The sequence below is a fragment of the Sardina pilchardus genome, chromosome 15 (assembly GCF_963854185.1).
Source record: "Sardina pilchardus chromosome 15, fSarPil1.1, whole genome shotgun sequence".
Lineage (NCBI taxonomy): Eukaryota > Metazoa > Chordata > Actinopteri > Clupeiformes > Clupeidae > Sardina > Sardina pilchardus.
The window spans coordinates 17,422,098-17,440,297 of record NC_085008.1 but is presented as its reverse complement, the minus strand read 5'-3'; the positions used below and the strand labels follow the sequence as shown (position 1 = coordinate 17,440,297).

The 18,200-nt window shown below is 44.6% G+C and overlaps 3 protein-coding genes across 6 annotated transcripts in view; 2 read left to right on the top strand and 1 right to left on the bottom strand.

Moving 5' to 3' along the window:
- Positions 1–7,821, top strand: part of tmem131 (transmembrane protein 131) — a 40,484-nt gene extending 32,663 nt beyond the window's left edge. For all 3 annotated transcript variants that reach the window (XM_062555410.1, XM_062555409.1, XM_062555408.1), the window contains exons 29-41: positions 1,402–1,587; positions 2,165–2,314; positions 2,536–2,978; positions 3,302–3,486; positions 3,675–3,808; positions 3,924–4,048; positions 4,171–4,326; positions 4,575–4,725; positions 5,047–5,162; positions 5,376–5,460; positions 5,576–5,673; positions 5,907–6,067; positions 6,757–7,821. In XM_062555410.1, coding sequence (XP_062411394.1) covers positions 1,402–1,587; positions 2,165–2,314; positions 2,536–2,978; positions 3,302–3,486; positions 3,675–3,808; positions 3,924–4,048; positions 4,171–4,326; positions 4,575–4,725; positions 5,047–5,162; positions 5,376–5,460; positions 5,576–5,673; positions 5,907–6,067; positions 6,757–7,032 — 2,266 coding nt within the window. In that variant the 3' untranslated portion in view covers positions 7,033–7,821. The remainder of the gene's footprint in view (positions 1–1,401; positions 1,588–2,164; positions 2,315–2,535; positions 2,979–3,301; positions 3,487–3,674; positions 3,809–3,923; positions 4,049–4,170; positions 4,327–4,574; positions 4,726–5,046; positions 5,163–5,375; positions 5,461–5,575; positions 5,674–5,906; positions 6,068–6,756) is intronic.
- On the bottom strand, positions 7,818–10,166 carry si:ch211-201h21.5 (uncharacterized protein LOC555526 homolog). 2 transcript variants are annotated; one of them, XM_062555413.1, is made up of 6 exons: positions 10,074–10,166; positions 9,286–9,484; positions 9,002–9,187; positions 8,786–8,897; positions 8,545–8,681; positions 7,818–8,394 (listed from the first exon to the last, which is right to left on the bottom strand). In XM_062555413.1, the coding sequence occupies exons 2-6, from the start codon at positions 9,466–9,468 to the stop codon at positions 8,026–8,028; spliced, it is 987 nt and encodes a 328-aa protein (XP_062411397.1). In that variant the 5' UTR covers positions 9,469–9,484; positions 10,074–10,166; the 3' UTR covers positions 7,818–8,025. The 2 variants fall into 2 exon arrangements, with proteins under 2 accessions (XP_062411397.1, XP_062411396.1); XM_062555412.1 differs by lacking the exon at positions 10,074–10,166 and having other exon boundaries at positions 9,286–9,996.
- Positions 10,167–10,507: 341 nt separating this feature from the next.
- Positions 10,508–12,156, top strand: LOC134102726 (uncharacterized). Its single transcript, XM_062556926.1, has 4 exons — positions 10,508–11,075; positions 11,184–11,235; positions 11,344–11,678; positions 11,923–12,156. The coding sequence occupies exons 1-4, from the start codon at positions 10,600–10,602 to the stop codon at positions 12,131–12,133; spliced, it is 1,074 nt and encodes a 357-aa protein (XP_062412910.1). The 5' UTR covers positions 10,508–10,599; the 3' UTR covers positions 12,134–12,156.
- The last annotated feature ends 6,044 nt before the right edge of the window (positions 12,157–18,200 follow it).

The window sequence follows — 18,200 nt, the reverse complement described above, 5'->3', positions numbered from 1 at the left end:
TTAAATTGGTTTAAAGTCCATAAGGTGTGAATGGTAGCAGAAAAGGAGGTCAGCCTGGTGTGTGTGCGTGCAAGTGTGCACGTTTTCATCCGAGTGTGTGTGTGTTGGAGGGATATTGAGACAGGGGGTTGAGGAGTTGGAACGCTGAGGGGAAACCTCCATTCCCTGAGCAAACAGCACCTGTCAAAGGTGTCTGTGCATAACCTGAATGCTCTATTAATACCTGTCAGAGGCTGTGTGTGTGTGTGTGTGTGTGTGTGTGTTGCGTGATGAATCATCTCTCTGTTCCTCTGCATTTGCCCCACCTCACATGTGTGCGTGCGCACACACACACACACACACACACACACACACACACACACACACACACACACACACACACACACACACACACACACACACACACACACACACACACACACACACCACTGGTGAAGTAGCCGCAGTAGCAAGAGCTCATGAATGAAGTCTTATAGAGAAAGCAGGCAATGAAAACGCCCTTGTAAGAGTTCACTTGAAGTAGCCACTTAAAGTGTTAATGAAGTTAATGAAGTTGTTCGTGTCAGTTGTGGGAGTGAAATGTGGCCCACTTGAGCTTTACAAACATAGCAGCCATTTTGTTTCCAGATTACCTTTGTATCCAGATTATGTGATCCTGATTCCTCTCACCGACCATTTGCATAAGCTTGTCCAACTACTACTGTGTAAAGTGCTGATGACTAGAGGGTAGTGTCTTGTTTATGAAATCATGTCTGTGCCATCTGAGGTCACCATACCACATGGGAGTGGTAACTGTTTTAAGTTTAGAAAATGAATGGTGTTTTCAAATTAATTGTTTATTTATATAAGTAATCGTGCTCCCAGTATTCACTACAGTTGATGGAATGTTGCTGGCCAACCACACAACCAGTTCCATTCATTCTGATTGGATGGTAATGGTGATACCGTCAGAAAAGAGATTGTTGCCCAATATCAATGGAAACATGCCAGAACCACAGTGAGGAACGTTGCCCAACAACTTTACTCAAAAAGTTGGTCAACAATGATACCAACATCATTAACTCTTCGGGGAATAATTCCTAGTGAATTCAGGAAGAAATACAGTTAGGCACGCGCGCACACACACACACACACACACACACACACACACACACACACACACACACACACACACACACACACACACACACACACACACACACACACCTTCTAATGAAATCCTTTACAATGCCTGAACCTGTAAAAAATAACGCCATTAAAAGAATCTTAATACTATGGTTCTTTTTGTTCATATACAGCTTTAGGCAGCCGTCCAGTCTCTAGACTTTTGTTTCTGTTTTGTCCCAGTTTTTCTCACTCAGTCTAAACCCCCTCCCCCCCCCCCCCCCTGTGCCTGAACAGGTTTACGCCGGACTTCACGTCGTCGCGGGTGACCCGGGAGCTGAAGCTGGTGTCGGCGGGGGGGTCGGAGTTCACCTTCGTGCTGAACGCCTCGCTGCCTTACCACATGCTGGCCGTGTGCACGGACGTGCTCCCCCGGCCCAACTGGGAGCTGGAGCTCTACATCGTCGTCTCCCTCATGATGAGGTCAGGGTCCCATTCAGCACTAAACAGCCACCACTGGCAACATCGCTGACAAATACTGGCCTGACAATCAGGATATTGGTATAACAATACTGTGTTGACATAGTTGGATCCAGTTGAAAAGCCGGTGTTAAATATCACTGATCACTGATCCTCACCATTCTCACTGATAAGGCAAATGTTGCCAATTCAGGAAACTGAATCTGAGCTTTCCTGTTAGATAGAGGGTGATTGATATTGACCTGTTTCGATCATATGATATATCAGGTAGCATAACAATTATCCTGAATCATAACATTTCACTGTTTGGTAGGTTGATCTCCAAAGTACAGTAATTTCCCAACTATTAGCCGCAGCTTATACATTGATTTTGCTAAATTTCTTCAGTTGTGAGGTTAATACAAGGAGGCAGTTAATATGGTGTTAATATGGTTATGTTTCTTTTAACTTGCATATAACACTGTCCTGCGTCTTATACACAATGCGGCTTATATGCGGGAAATTACTGTATTGTGTTGCGTAAACACAGCCTGGTTATGAGTTATGGACATTGAAATCTCCTGTCCTATCTTTTCCTCAGCTTCATGTTCCTGGTGGTCATTGGCACAGCCTACCTGGAGGCCCAGGGCATATGGGAGCCATTCAAAAGGCGTCTGTGTGTGGAGTCCAGTTCTTCCATGGACCCCGGGAGGCCATTCGATCTCAGGGATATTGTGCGAATCGACGCAAAGTAAGTCAAGAACACAGGACTGAACCTCTTCTGAGGAGACACTTTCACGGCTTTCACGCTGGACTGGACACGTAGACTCAAACTACATCGGTTCCAAAACTAGGTTCCATTCTAATGGCCACAGCCCACATGAGAAGAGAATGTGTATTGAATTGGGAGATATTGATTGCCACTGAGATCACTGGTCTAACCTTTTCAGCGCTCTTTGTTTGTTTTCGCAGCTTGAATGATTACAGCAATGTGAACCAGAACACAGCCAGAGGGATTTACGGGTCCGGACTGGGTGGGGGTCGGGCCGGAGGCCGGCCACAGGCCAACGGACGGGCCTCAGCGGAGCCCAGCGAGGCTCGGCTCCGTCCGGGCACAAATCGCTCAACAGCTATGCAGTCTTCCTCCGCCTCCTCCTCCTCTTCCTCCTCCTCGTCCTCTGCTAAGGAGAGCCAGCTGGCCAACCGTAAGGCACGCAGCTCCAGTAAGCAGGGGCAGCAGCAGCCTCCAGTGCCCAGCCTGGCGGAGGAGCCAAACACAGCCACGCCGGGCCCCAGGGGGCTCTCCTCCGTCGACCAGGACTACGACCGGCTCCTGGTGGCCATGGAGGGAGACTTGGACCGGCCCGAGTCCCCCTCCGCCGAGCAAAGCTCACACCAGGCCTCACAAAACAAAGGTAAGACTCTCAACACACGCTGCTAATAGTGCTATATTGGTTGGGGGAAATCTGGCATGTTTCAGTGTTCCATTTTGTAGATCGTCTTCATTCTGCTTTGTTTTAGTCAATTCAGCCCTTGTTCATACCCTTGTCTTACATGGAACATTAAAAGTATAAAGCTGTGTTTACTTAAGAGGTTAGATATATGACAGCAGGTTTGTAGAGAGTTCGGTGAAGAATTGTATGGTATAATGCTTAGAATGTAATCACATGAATTGAACCAGTAAAAATACCCAAACATTTATTCTAATATCAATATGATTTGTGTTTGCATGGTGCAGTTTTGGAAACTAAAGGGAAAGTACGAAGCAAAACCAAAGCGCAGAAGAGGAGAGAAGAGAAGGAGCGCAGAGCCAAGGGCAAGACTCCCGGAGAGGACCTGAAAGAGGCACTAGCGGACAACGACGACAGCTCCTCAACCACCACAGAAACCTCAAACCCCGACGTGGAGGCCAATATCAAAGAGGTACCGTTCTCCACTGGTTGTTGTTTTCATTTCTTCTGAACATGTCTTTAAACTAAAGTTTTGCAGTGCCAGTTGTTTTCTGACTCTGTGTCTGTGTCTGTGTCTGTGTCTGTGTCTGTGTGTGTGTGTGTGTGTGTGTGTGTGTGCGTGCGTGTGTGTGTGTGTGTGTGTTACACTTTTCTCCTCAGGAACCAGTTAAAAAGAAAGGCCGAACAACAGTTAACCAGGACAAAGACAAAGAAGAAGCGCCTCCCTCACCCCCCAAGCCCAAAAACAAAAAACAAGCAGCAACTAAGAAGGAACCTCAACCCGATAAGTCTAGGTCAGCCCTTTAAGTCACCCTAGACAAACATGTGTCTGTCAAATGACCAAGTGGAAGTTCCTGTTAGTGTCAGTGGTGAGGTGCTCAGCGCTCACTCTGGTTTCTGTTTCTCCAGCTCCCTGGAGCTCCCTTACGTCACGCCTCTGGAAAACAAGCAACGCAAGACCTTCACCCCCAAAGCTCTGATGCAGTCAGCCCTCAACGTCATTCCCAAACCAAGACCTCTTCAGAAACACCGATGTAGGTCTCACTATTATTTGCCCCTTAGCAGCACATTTTCGATCTGTTGATATTGAGATGTTGACATCTGTGTTGTTGATGTTGTTGAGATGCTGACTGCATTTCTCCATGTGTCTCTCCAGTGGCCGGCGCGAGGACAGAAGAGAGCCGCCCGTCTCCCCTCAACAGGTTCTTCTCCAACAGCCCCCTGCAGGAGCTGGGCCACAGCAGCGGCTCGGAGGGGGAGAAGGAGTCCCCCCCGCCTGAATGGGACCTTCCCGTTCACAGATCCATGAGCCGTAAGTATGACACCGGCAGCTTGTGCAATGCCACTGTTATGGATTGGTGAACTAGATAGTTCCTTGTGACGTAAGGAGTCTATTTTGAGTTTGAAGAGAATTGTTTCAATAGAATTTTTTTTTTCTATTGAGCCTGCTGGCCCAGCTTATAAAAAAACATGCAAGCAAACAAGCTTTCCCAGGGCAAGGCATTCATCATTCGCTCGTATTTCCTCTGATCTCCCCACTACCACCACTCACTGGCACAGAAGCAGACAGCCTCCAGCAGATCTCCCTGCAGACCATGAACGCAGACTCCTTCCTGAAGAGCTCCATCTCCAGAACCTGCTCCCCTCCACCCACCTCACCCTACCTGCTCCCCCGTGCTACATCCTACAGCAGCGTGCTCAACACCAACAGGTATAGTCCAACGGTGTGTGTGTGTGTGTGTGTGTGTGTGTGTGTGTGTGTGTGTGTGTGTGTGTGTGTGTGTGTGTGTGTGTGTGTGTGTGTGTGTGTGTGTGTGTGTGTGTGTGTGTGTGTGTGTGTGTGTGTGTGTGTGTGTGTGTGTGTGTGTGTGTGTGTGTGTGTGTGTGTGTGTGTAAGTGGGTGTAAGTGTGTGCAAGTGGGTGTGTGTGTGGTCATTGCAAATAACACTCTGTGAAGGTCAAAGGGAAAAAAGGATCCAACGCACTCTCCTAACATAAAAATATTAAAGGAGTTTATTCTGATGCTTTTCAGCAATCCAAGTTTGAAGAAGGCACCAGGCAACAAGCTGTCCATGCCTACCTCCCAGCCAGGGAAGAACGGCAACCCCACCTTTGCTGCTGTGGCTGCAGGATATGACAAAAGCCCAGGTGAGAGTCCTCCCCTCCCCCTCAATGTTTTGCAGAATAATTCATCTGTTAGATTCGGCTGACACCGTGCGTGTTAATGCCTGTGTGTGTATGAACATGGGTGCTCTTGTGTGTTTATTTGTGCACTTTTTTGTGTGTGTGTGTGTGTGTGTTTGTGTGTGTGTGTGTGTGTGTGTGTGTGTGTGTGTGTGTGTGTGTGTGTTTGTTCCACAGGTGGCAGTGGAGGAGGAAGGCCTGATGGCTTGGGAAAGGTTACTCTACCTCACTTTTCCTCAGTGGAGAGCGACGGCTCAGACAGGTCAGCCTGACAACCCAAACCACCCAACAACACCCATCTCTCATACACACACCAAGACACGCTGTACAAAACAAAACACATCCTGATGATGATATGTGCTTTTTCTTCTCATCAGCTCTGGATTATGGAGTCCGGTTGACAGCATCGGTAGCCCAGGGTTCAACGCCACCAACTCCTTCTCTGCATTCGGACCGAACAACCCACTGTCTGCAGGTGAGCAGCTGGATTTGTTGGGTGGAAGGTAGAAGGAGATGGTGGATGTTTCTGCGCAGCCATTCCTGGTCAGACAATGGGGATTTTTGATTATTGTCAGTACACCCCTCAGTAATCCCATGATCAGAAGGATTAGAGTTTTGTTCTTTTACTGAAATGTGTGTTTTTGTTTTTTATTATATTTGTGTTTGTGTGTGTGTGTGTGTGTGTGTGTGTGCGTGTGTGTGTCTCAGTGTTCAAAGGTATAGCCTTACCAAAGAGCTCTGAGCCCCAGCAGAGCTGGCCCGACTACACCCCGGTGCCCTCCTCCATCTGGGACAACAATGATCCAGTGAGCCCCTGGCCCTCCACCACCACCACCACCACCACCGGTGCCCCTGCTGCACCCACTACAGTAAGAGGCCTACCACACACCAGCGTCTGCCGCTCCCTCTGTTGTGGGACTGCTCAGTTCAGCCTCAAGTTTGAACTGGCTAACATGTAGTAGCTCGATGGCGGGCTTGTTAGCAAGGAGGCTACAGTAGGATGAAACGCATGGGGACTAGTGTCTGTCTCTAGCACGTCCTGTCAGGTGTCAGGAGGGAGGTTTACTCACAGCACCTCAACTGCCCCTGCTGGTCACCGGTACATTTACAGTACTTCTAGCAGAATGACCGTTTGCCATGGTCACATAAAAACAAAGTTAAATAATTATACAGTCACACATTTGAAACTGGACAAATGTATGTCGTTTATAACCATATCATATAATGCTGATGGATTAGTGGTCAAGTTAGTGATGCTGATTCCAAACATGAACAAGTATTGAGATTTATAAACGGCACTAGATTAAGTTTCCCTCACATTTAGTCTCTTAATAAATTCTATGGGGCGGGTAGAGAGTTTTTTTTCTTCTTCTTTTCAAACTCATAATCATAATTGTGGATTTTAAAGGGGAAAAACAGCCAAAAGTAACCTTTTAGGTAATGGATCCTATCCGTTTAGTTCAGTTCATGTTAGGCATGGCTAACCTCGAGCCATCAAAATCTTTTGACGATGCCTTCAATTTCAACTCCTCCTGTGTTTTTTTTACCCCCGTATCAGTCCATCCTGGAGCACTCCCGCAACCCCTGGGCCACCGCCGCCCCCTTCAGCAGCTCCATCTGGTCCACCAGCGGTGACCCCGCCCTGCACTCCTTCACCACGCCCACCTCCTCCGCTCTCACCAACCTGGTCAGCCACTCTGTGCCATCTGCGCCCGTCGTGCCAGCCGACCCCATCGCCCACCCCTACTACCCCTGGAGCATGTGGCCGCCCTCACTGAGCCGATGGAACTCCGACCCCTGGCCGCGTAACCCGGACAACAACAACGGCAACTGACACCCCGGCAACAGCCATGTTTTGGACACGCTCGCAACGGAAAACAACAGAGAAAGAGATACACACCGTGTTTCAGGATTTTTGTTTCACGATCATGACCTTGTTTTAATGTACTCTACAGAGGATGAAAAGAAATTGTTTTTTTCAATGAACCTGAGAAGTATGGGGGGGATTGGGGGTTCTCTTGAAGAACAGTTTCAATACATTTTCTAATTGGATATTTTTTTTATCATTCCAGAATTATACGCTACCATTGTTCAGTTTTATTCTACCGTAAAGAACCAAACTACAGATAATTTAAAAACAGAGTAATGCGGAAATTTTATTTTGCCCATGTAGGGATGGCTTTCTCTTTTTCACATGACAGTATTGCTGTTGGAGACAGTATTACTGATTTAAACAATCCATTTTGGGACACCCCCATGCTTTCTCAGACAATAATTCTGGTTCCTTTCATTTTAAAAGTATGTTTTGACCATCAAGTTTGAATTCTTGCACAATGACCGAGAATGGAGAGGGTTATAATCCAGTTTGTTTCACTCAGGTCTCCTAAACTGTTATCCCAGTTTCTCAAGGCCAAATCATTCATTGCATTCATTGAGATTTTAATTGGCTTCTTCTTAAAATAAAGTGTTTTTTATTGGCTTTTATTTTTGTGAAGGAAAAGGGAGAGATGTAAGACTTGAATTATGTTTGAAAATTGTGTACTGTATGGTGCTAAGAGTTCGTTGTCATCTGGAGTGGAAGTAGAAGCAATCAGTGTCTGGAATAAAATCATATCAGACTGAGTCTTTTGCCCTTTTATTTATGGTGAAACTCCACAGTGCTATACAATCCAAATGAAACCGACAATTTCCCTGGTCCTGGACTAAAGGAGGACTTTGATGAAGATCTCCTCAGAAAAGGACCTTTCAGTCTTGGACTTAGTGGCTTTCATCCATCCACATCTGGGTATCCAGCCCGGAGTGCCAAACATATGACACCTCTCTTCCTCTATCGGTCTACTTTTGGCTGTCTGAGTGAGTCCGCTAGTAGTTCACTAAACTTTGCTAGGTCGCATGTTTTCATGATGGTGACTTTATGGCTCTTCTTTAGCATGTTGCTGGGATCCAGCGCCATCATCCCTCGACCCAAAGCTCCCTGCAGCTCCACCCGAACGGCGCATTCCACACTCTCCGACACGACGCTGGGGTCAACGCAAGCCGCCACCGCGTACGCGTCGTAAGGCACGAAGCCCTGGCCAAAGAGCACGTCTCTTTTGTTCACTCCAAATTCCCGAGAGAAAGCCCAGCACTTGGATGTGATGGTCTTCGTAAAGCGAGCAGCGGCGTAATCTTGGTCAATTATCTTCTCAAAAAAGTCCTGGATGCCATTCAAAGAGAAAACAGAAAAATGTGAGTGAGGGTCATGGCATTGTATGATAACACAGGCAGTGTTAACAAGTAACAAGAAACAAGTCCACCTAAATAAAAACGACAAAAATGTACACACTGATATTAAAAGAAAACTCACCCATGGAAGCTTATTTCTGCAAGTGAATTCCCATGTCGCAATATATGTAGGACATAAGTATTCTTCCAAAACAACATATGCAGACTCTGGATCCATAACAAAGTTAAATTCCCCACATACAGACACGTTCCCTTTTCCTGTAGAAAGAAACATTTGTCAGACCAGAACTGGCAAACATTAATTAGCTGTGTTAAACATTAACTTCTACTCAAGCATGTCAAGAGTACCATGTCCTTCTTACCCTCCATATTTCCTCCCATGATGAAAAGATCTTTCAGCTTCTGAGGAAATGTTGGCTCCAGTCGGATTGCCAGAGCCAAGTTAGTCAAGGGGCCAAGGGCCACAAGGGATACCTGAAAAGGGTCATGCCCCATTTACATACTGCAGTAGTTGACCTTAACCACAAGAGGGCTCTAATATACCTTGTATTAGAGTACCTTGTCTTAACAGTAGTTACCTGCCCAGGGTTCTCAGACACCAGTCTGATCATAGCAGTCACCGCATTCTCTTGCTTGATTTGATCTTTCCAGCCTACAGGGTCTTCTGCTTTTAAAACATCACCAAGACCATCTGTGCCAAAGTGGTCCTTCAAGGTGTTAAAAGCTCCCACCAAAGGACTGGCTGACCCTTTGAAAACTGGGATCTGGAAGAGTTGGTGTAATTGAGGGATAATGATGACACTAACAAAAAAGAAAAGTGAATCATGATTCATGACAGGAAAATAATACTGAAAAAACCCACCTCATTGCGTCTGCAAACAGACAGCACCCGAACGACGTTCTGGCACACATGATCGACTGTGGTGTTTCCAAAGCAGCAGGTGATGGCCAAAACTTTCACATCGGGTTGTGCCAATGCCACCATAATCGCCTGGGCATCGTCAATGCCACAGTCCGTGTCAATGATCAAAAGTTTTTGAGCCATGCTTTACCCCTGCAACCTGGTCAACATAAGCACATTACTATTTGCGAAAACGAGATTGCTTGCTTGACATATCGCACATGACAATGAACGGTGTGAAATTAGCATTGCTCTCTCTAAAAACACACACCAGGAGGCTATTTGGCCTTTGAACTGTGACAGTTTACTTATTATGCTGACTGATAGTCTCAGCGGATTTCAGGGTCATTTTTGCATGTTCACACACTGATTAGGCTATTAGAGAAATGTAGAAAGTATGGAGAGGCTCCCCTTCCGTGTGGGCAGAAAGAAACATTGTAGCACATAGGTTAACGATGCACATCCGATGTTAAGTAACGTTAAAATGTTTCCTAAGCTAAATAGAATGAACGTTGTAGCCCTTAGCCCTTAGTCCCTCTTTTCCGCACTGATAAGCATGCATCAGAAATTTACCTCAAGTAGGTTAAGTTTAAGAAATTGAACTTCAAGTACTACTTTAGATTGGTTACGCGCACGATGAATGTACACACAAGACGTTACACAACCCGCAGTTCACCAGAAGTTGCTGAAATGTCTTGGTTGCAAAGTTTTAGATTTAAAGTTTTACAGATTGAACATCTGGAACATACCTCGTACACCTGAGTAACACAATAGGCTAAGCAACGTTACTGCACAGTTGCAGCACTTCGCTGCGTTCCCGATTATCTATGAGTACATATAACTGATCAGAGATCAGGGGGAAATGAAAGTTATTCGTCATCCACAGGTCCTAGTGCCCCCCCGTTCAAATCCAGCAGCAACACTGCACAGACGCAGAAGTGGCCTAGGAAGAATGTCTTTGTGGATATGTGAAATGACAATTATTTGTAGGAATGTAGTTGCGGATAATTGAATTGCTCTTTATGACTAGGCAAAATTGAATTATAGATGTCTACAAGAGATATCCAGTCCAGCTGCTGTTAAATGTTAAAAGGGCTTGCCATACTAACGCAACTGTGTATTCTAGAACAGGCAAGGTAACAATAGTAACTTGGTCACTACATGACTCTGGACACAATCTCAACCAAAGATCCTTCATTACTGAAAGCTCCGCTTTAACCCTCTCTGCCTCAACTGCAACAACTGCAATGTGACGGAAGGAGACGCGTCTGTGCCATGAAGGAAAACACATGTAGTTTTAATAAGGATCAAGAGCTGCATTCCACGTTGTCTTTAATTGAGTGCGGAGTTGCGGACTGTGGCGGGGACATTGATGAAAATGGTCCAGGCCTTAACTTTGGAGCATGGTCCAATTGCTACAGTTTCTTTCCCACCACAGACAAACAGTTCCTGAAAATAACCATAGATCAGAGAAAGGGTGGGGCTGAAACGCGAAAAACTGTTAACTACTATAACACCCCAGTGGGGTTTATTGATCGATGCAAATTGGGCAGAGCCCGCTGCGTAAAGCGTTGCCAGCGCCAAGGACAAGAAGTGGACCGTCATCCTGACTGTAATTTGACAAGTAGCCCTAAGTGCACTGGACAAAAATGTCAACATGAGAGTGCGTCTGGAGACAACAAGGAAAAATTCATTCCTGAAAACAAGAAGAAATGGTCTAGTGATGAAAACTCAAGGAAACCTTGTTCTGTGTAAGTATCACGAGGAAGCCTATGGGCTTATTTTCTACAACTGGAGATGTTTGTTGTCGTTATGAGTTGTCATGGCTTGTCTGACAATAATTATTTAAAAACTTTCAGTGAAGATCTTGAGGGACCAATATGCATTACATGCTGTGTTAAGTCATATCAAGTGCGTGAGTATAGCCTACTCTAGTTTTCTAATATTTTCAATTGTGAAGTAATCTGAGTAGATGATACAACACCATGATTTGAGCTTAATAGAGAAAAAACATTCCAGAATTCAGGAGACATCTCACCACCAGACCCATCCCATCAAACCTCCAGGATGAAAAAGCACGGCTTGTTTCAGTCCCCATCCAAGGCTAACTCAGTGTCCTGGAATCAAGCATTCGGACGCAGGGCAGTGAAAAAAAAGGCGACCAGTAGTGATGCCATGAAGGACATCTCCCTGTCAACACACAAAAACAATATCGTGTGGTGCAGAAAGTGCCCAGATCCTCCCAGTGGCCAGTGCAGAAGCAAGTTCAGGACTCCTGGAGGCCCTGGGAGAGAGGAAATGAAGAAGGCCATATCTATGTTCACACAAAAAGGACGAGGCTCAGGCAGCCAGAGGTTTGTTTCACCCCAGACAGAGAGTTGTCTTCAGTTTCATTGTTTTCAATCTCCAGTGTGCAAATATGGCAAATGTTTGCCATGTAGTATGGCAAATATTATCTCAAACCAGTGAAAGTCAAAGCTGTCAAAGATGTCATCATAGTAAACTTACTGTGTATTATCCCTACAGCTTTGATTAGGCTATGTCAAAGGCATAATCTGACTGCAACATCATGATGACATACATCCATATTTTTTTCAGAATGGAGCAATTGCACATGCCTGTAGTTGTGTCCCCCTTCGTCAAGAGGTCCCAGACCCCAATATTCTGGCATGGTCATCAGCGATCCCAGCCTCTGAAGTTTGGTGACAAATACACCACACTTCCACGATCTGCCCCACCTCACACACTGCTAATTGAGTCAAGCAGGAGGATGTATTCTAACAAAGCCATTGAAAAACCCTGGATGTAATATAAAGATATTTGTTATAGCGATCATATAATTCACTGAGCAGATTTTTTTCTCTTATTGCGATAATAGCATGGAGTTTTGTGTGCTCCCACTGAGGCAAGAAACTAACGAAGTGAATTGATTGATTGCATTACTAGGACTTAAAATATCACAAGTCTATCACTGATCATATGCGCTGCAGCAGCAAGTTTACAGATGGATTAGAATGAAGGTTGTCACCATAACCTGCCAAATATCAAATCCAACCTGTTTGAATGTGTCCCAACATATTGGTGCCTGATATGTTCCATTGATTTTGACAAGGTAGCGAAGAACATTGAGAAAGGGTTACTGTAAATGTGTGTTATTCAACCACTAGACATCCTTCGGTGACAACTAGAGGGCAGTATGTCTACTGAAACAAAGTACTGTATGCTGTAGAGTATCTCAGTGAGGACACACAAGAATTACAATGGTCATGTGATGTGTCTGTATCAAAACCATGTAAATATTTTAGATTTCATTGTTCATTAAATCCTCCTGTGAACATGTTATCAACGAAATGAATAATGAATAATGACATGTTTTATGCATAAGCAGGGCATATGCATTTATTGCACATTTGTTTCATAAGAAGTCAAATTATTACTATTGCTTATTGATATTATAAATATTACCTGCTCCTGATCATCAAGTCAGAAAGAGAATATCGTTGTTGAGTTAATCATTTGTTGACATTTGTTCAACTAGTAGACTACTTCAAATGAATGCTGCAGACATGTAGTTGGCCCCCTACCAAGATATGTAGCTGACAGTTAATATTTAAGATAATATTTTAAATCCAAATATGTTCATGTTTAAAAAGGCAGCCTTCCATGTTTGAACCAAATCAAGGCTTGGGATCATGGGAAAGTTATTTGGGATTGATAAGTCAACCGACCCACCAAACCGGGCACCTGGGCAGCTGGCCAGCTCTCACTTGTCGGGAGCCTTAATATAGCAGCCGGTTAACTGATAGCCATGACATTAGGTATCTGAAGGGAGATGTAAAGAGGAAACAGAGGTCCCTTGGGTTTCGGGTCTCTATAGGACTACCACCGTGCTCCTGTGAAAACATATGTGGGTCAGCTGGGCCTTAAGGGTCCCCGTATTGAAATGCTTTCTGATTTCTGATACCAACATGGACAGATGCGAATGTCAAAGTTATCCATTATTTTCATAGCTTGTTGGCCGTGGATTAAATGCAATAGGTTTTAGCCACATCTAATGTTTCCGAGAGCTACTGTCAGAGATGTTCCTGCTTAAATAAGACAGTGAATTATGATCTCACATTTTTTTTTAGCCAGTCCTGTTACTTAAGATGTGCCCAGGTGTGAAATTTAATCAGCAAAGGAAGTCGGAAATAGTAAGTCGGAAATAGAAAGTTGCATGACTCACAAATGGCAAGGGAGACGAGATGCAAGCTATTTCCTCAGAAATTAAGCAGTGTGGGGAAAAACAAAAGCAGTTATGAATCATTACACATATTGTAGGATCTAAATAAGTGGCTCTCATCCAGTTCCAGTCCCACTTTCTGACCAACTGCAAACTTTCCATCCCCTAGCGACAGACAGCCCCTCCAACCCTATCCTCAAACACACACCTGTTGCAAGAGAGTCCGCCAGGGGAGCCTGACAGCTGAGCCCTTTGGCGAGAGACTCCCTAATTACAAATGAACAGCTGGGAGTGCATAGCATTGTCACCCTGCTGTATTCATGGGAGTTGTAGTCCTTTTTTGTAGTCATTTTTATAGGCCCCTTCGGCATAATGTCCTTTGATTGATGGATGTCTAAGATGATTATGCATGATAACTATGTGTTTATTTTCATATATAACATGTTTACTTGTTTTGGCAGTAGTTTCCAACCCTCTCAAGATTCCACTTGTCGTCACACTCCTATTTGCACTCATTATCATTACATTACGTTTGGCTGACACCTTTCAACCCCAAAGCGACTTCCAACAAGGGAAGCAGTCACATTATCATATTACATTGCACATTATCAAGTTGCAGGCAATCATATGAGTGTCAGGTTATCTGTGAGTTTTGTAGCTCTCTTTGTAGCTCCACCTGCTACCAAAGTCAGGCTTTTTTTTAAAGCATATTTGATTTACCTAAATAGTTTTTATATGATGGAACACTACTTTATTCTCTTCCTATATTACACCATATTTAAAAGCTTGTAGAAATTGACAACTTGGAACTTGCAACAAGCAAAATATGTAGTGGTTATGTAGTTCATGGTGGCGATGGTGGATTGGAGACTTGAAAGTAGGAAACTATTCCCTGCTTCTCAAGGTTTCTATATTTTTGATATACTCTGGTTATGAGATACACTGAGCTGGCATAGAGACACACATTTAATTGTCTTGGAGGTTGCATGTACTGCACAACTCCTGGACTGTCTGGATGATATTAAAGGCTGGATGGCAAACAACTTCCTCCAGCTAAACAGCGACAAGACAGAAGTTATGGTTTTTGGCCCTTCCAAATCAAGACACACACTTGTCAGTCATCTAGATCACCTTGCCCCACATGTTAAGTCCTATGCTAGAGACCTAGGTGTCATTCTTGATTCAGACCTTTGTTTTGACAAACAAATCTGTGCTGTTGTCAAAAATAGCTTTTACCAACTAAGAGTGATTGCCAAAATTAAGCCTTCCCTGTCATTTAGTGACCTAGAAAAAGTCATCCACGCATTTATTACATCACGGTTGGACTACTGCAACTCTCTATACCTAGGCCTCCCCCAGTCCTTACTCAATCGACTCCAGATGGTCCAAAATGCAGCTGCTAGACTGCTGACAGGTACCAAGAAACATGCCCACATTACCCCAGTCCTGGCTTCCTTGCATTGGCTCCCTATTAATTTTCAATTTTCAGTCCAGTTCAAGGTCCTTCTGTTTGTTTTTAAAGCTCTAAATGGGCAAGCCCCGAGCTACTTCACTGACCTTCTCCACCTGCAGCAAGCCTCCAGGTCTCTCAGGTCAAATAATAAAGCTCTCCTCCATGTGCCCCGGTCAAGGCTCAAACAAAAAGGTGACCGAGCCTTTGCAGTAGCTGCGCCACGGCTGTGGAACAACTTGCCCCTGGACATTAAAAATGCTTCCTCCATCTGTGTTTTTAAGTCTAGGCTCAAAACCCACCTTTTTACCTTATCCTTCTCAGCTCCCTAAATGTGTTGCCTGTTTTGTCTTGTCTGTAACTTTGCACTTGTCGCCTGTGTTTGTCTCCTGCTGTTATTGTTGATCTGTGTCTGTCTGCTTCCTTTTTTTTTGCCTTATTTTTCTTTATTTATATATTTTTACTCTGTACAGCACTTTGGTCAGTGAAAGCTGTGTTTAAATGTGCTTTATAAATAAATTTTACTTACTTACATAATTGTGTTGTATTCCCACCATGGCAGACTGCATAGGCTGGTCAGCTGTCCAGAAGCAGAGGTCACAGACTGTCCAGGTCATGACCCGCTGCTTCATCACATTACTACCCAGCCACCTGTATGTCCTCTGACCAGTCATCAGACTGGTAATTAAGCTAGACTGTCTCAATCCTCAGTGGTATTCTTATTGGTTGCATTGGCCAGGAGAAAATCAACACATCTGCACCTATTTTTCTCATAAATGTGTTGTCATTGGTCTGACTAGGCTAGTGACATCCTATTACATTTGTTTTGAAATGAAAGTTCAACTAACTAGCAGCTTGCTTGAATATCTCATGAATGAACATGAACTGTCATTGGTGCTATGAATCATTCTATAACACTTCACTTTAAGGTACCTACATACAAATGACTGACACTGTACCTGCGGCCAAATTACAGCTTTTCCAAACTCCACTCCCATAGTGTCATATTGCTTAAATTACTTGTTTATAATGTTTATGACACATTTATAACAGTGTCATGTCACTCTTATGTAGATACCTTCAAGCAAAGAATAACCAATTATTCTTTACTTTTAGCTTAATGAACCACCATGAGACCAAATATGATCATTTATTTGAATGTAGATTTTCTTGTCTTGAAGAGGCTCTTCCTCTGATCTCAACAGCAGATTCTTTGTAGCATGACATAACATAGACCCACTATATTGGTTATGGTTATGGGATTTGGCAGATGCTTTTGTCCAAAACGATAAATAAAAGCAATACAATAGTTTAATTTAACAGTGAACAATTTGAAATATTGGTAAGACTACATTAATGAGAATAGCAATAATAAACGATAATGTCAATTTAATCATTAGCATAATGACAAAACAAATGCTATAACATACAAACCATAACTCATAAGAAATACCTAATTAACACTTAATTAAGAGCATGTTGAACAAATGCCCATCTTGAAAGACCCCAAACTATCACAGGATCGGAGAGCACTGTGCAACTCATATTACAGCAGATATTGCATATTATTGTATTGTGTGTAGACATTATCCCCACAGAGAGTCTGTTAGTACTGTATGCAACCTTAGTTTGAGACAGTCTGATGACAGTCTGATGTCTGGGAAGTGATATTGATTGTTGTGATGACAGCCAGTTCAGTGGGCCAGGGTGTCCCTGTGACACAGAGACACATTGTGTCTCTGTTGTGTGATGTGTCTCAGTTGTGTGATGTGTCTCACAGTGCGATGCACTGCAACTCTTAACCTGAAAGGATGTGCACTGGATGTACAGTGCATTCTGACTTTACATAGCAGGCCTGCCTGTGGACACGTTATTCTGACAAAGTAATTAGTCATCCACTCTCAGGAATAAGGTGACATTTCAATTGGGTGTCGCACAGTAATAGCTAACTAGAGAAGATGCTTATTGGATGTACATACAGTGCATGATCGTCAGTGTTCTTATTTGTGGATGGGGAGGTATTTACATGTGAGCCTCGGGAACGATGATGGGGCAGTCAGGGTCCCTCCCCCAGCGAGCAGGGCAGAGACAGGCTGATGAGCGCTGACACTTGGTGGCTGGCTGGAGAGGTGTGAGGGCCCGTCGGCGGCAGCTGAGGCCCAGGAAGGTCCCCACTTGGGCGAGCTGTCTCCTTGGCGTTGAGCAGAGGACACAGGTGGGGGGGCTATTTCAGGAGAGCTCCGTTATTGTGGCCGGAGATCTGGAAGCAACCCCAGCGTCTCCCCCCCCCCCACCCCCCACACCACCACCACCCCCCACCCTTCCACACACACACACACACACACACACACACACACCACCAACACCCCCCCCCACACACACACACACACACCACCCCCCCACACACACACTCGTACACACAGAAGCACAGACACACCAACTAGCCTCCCGAAGGCAGGACACTCCACTCTGGCCTTGGGAATACAGGGAACTATAGACCTAATGCTGACCCATGCAAGGACATGACCCCATTTAATGTGAAATATTCTCAAAGTTATATTTACAGTGGAATGTGTCCAGTCTTTGCCCTTGTTATCCCAGATCAATTACAATGGCCATATCTGGTAGTCAGTGGTGACTGGTGAAAGACCAAAACAAATCCATGTCAAATCCAAATCCATCAATATTTTTTCTGTCTCACAAGTATTCTTTGGATTATGTTACAAAGATTTGTGATATCTGCCATATACTGTATGAGTATCACTACATGTTGTCCAATGACAGCACAGGCTCGGAGCCAGAGAGCAACGAGTGGGGGGGCTATGAGCATCGACGGGGGGGCACCTGTCGGGGGGAGGGGGCAAAATACTGCAAAATATCTACTACAGAGCACTCTGTTTGGGGGGGCACAGAGACCTGTTTGGGGGGGCCTGGACCCCTATGGCCCCCCCCTGGCACCGAGCCTGTGACAGCATCAGTTTCCTAGTGGCCCGGTTGAAAGAGGTGCATGCTGGGTTTCCTCTCATGTTACACTGTGCCAGAGCACTACATTGGCATGTGTGGTGGGTTTTTTTGAAGCCTGTTTAAAAAGATGCAGTCCTTTACCAAAGTTGTGTGTTTTGGAAAACTCCTTGTTCTTACGGTTAAGAAGATCAGTTTTGTTCACAAGTGTTTATTATTGGCAGTCAAGAGTCAAGACCTAAA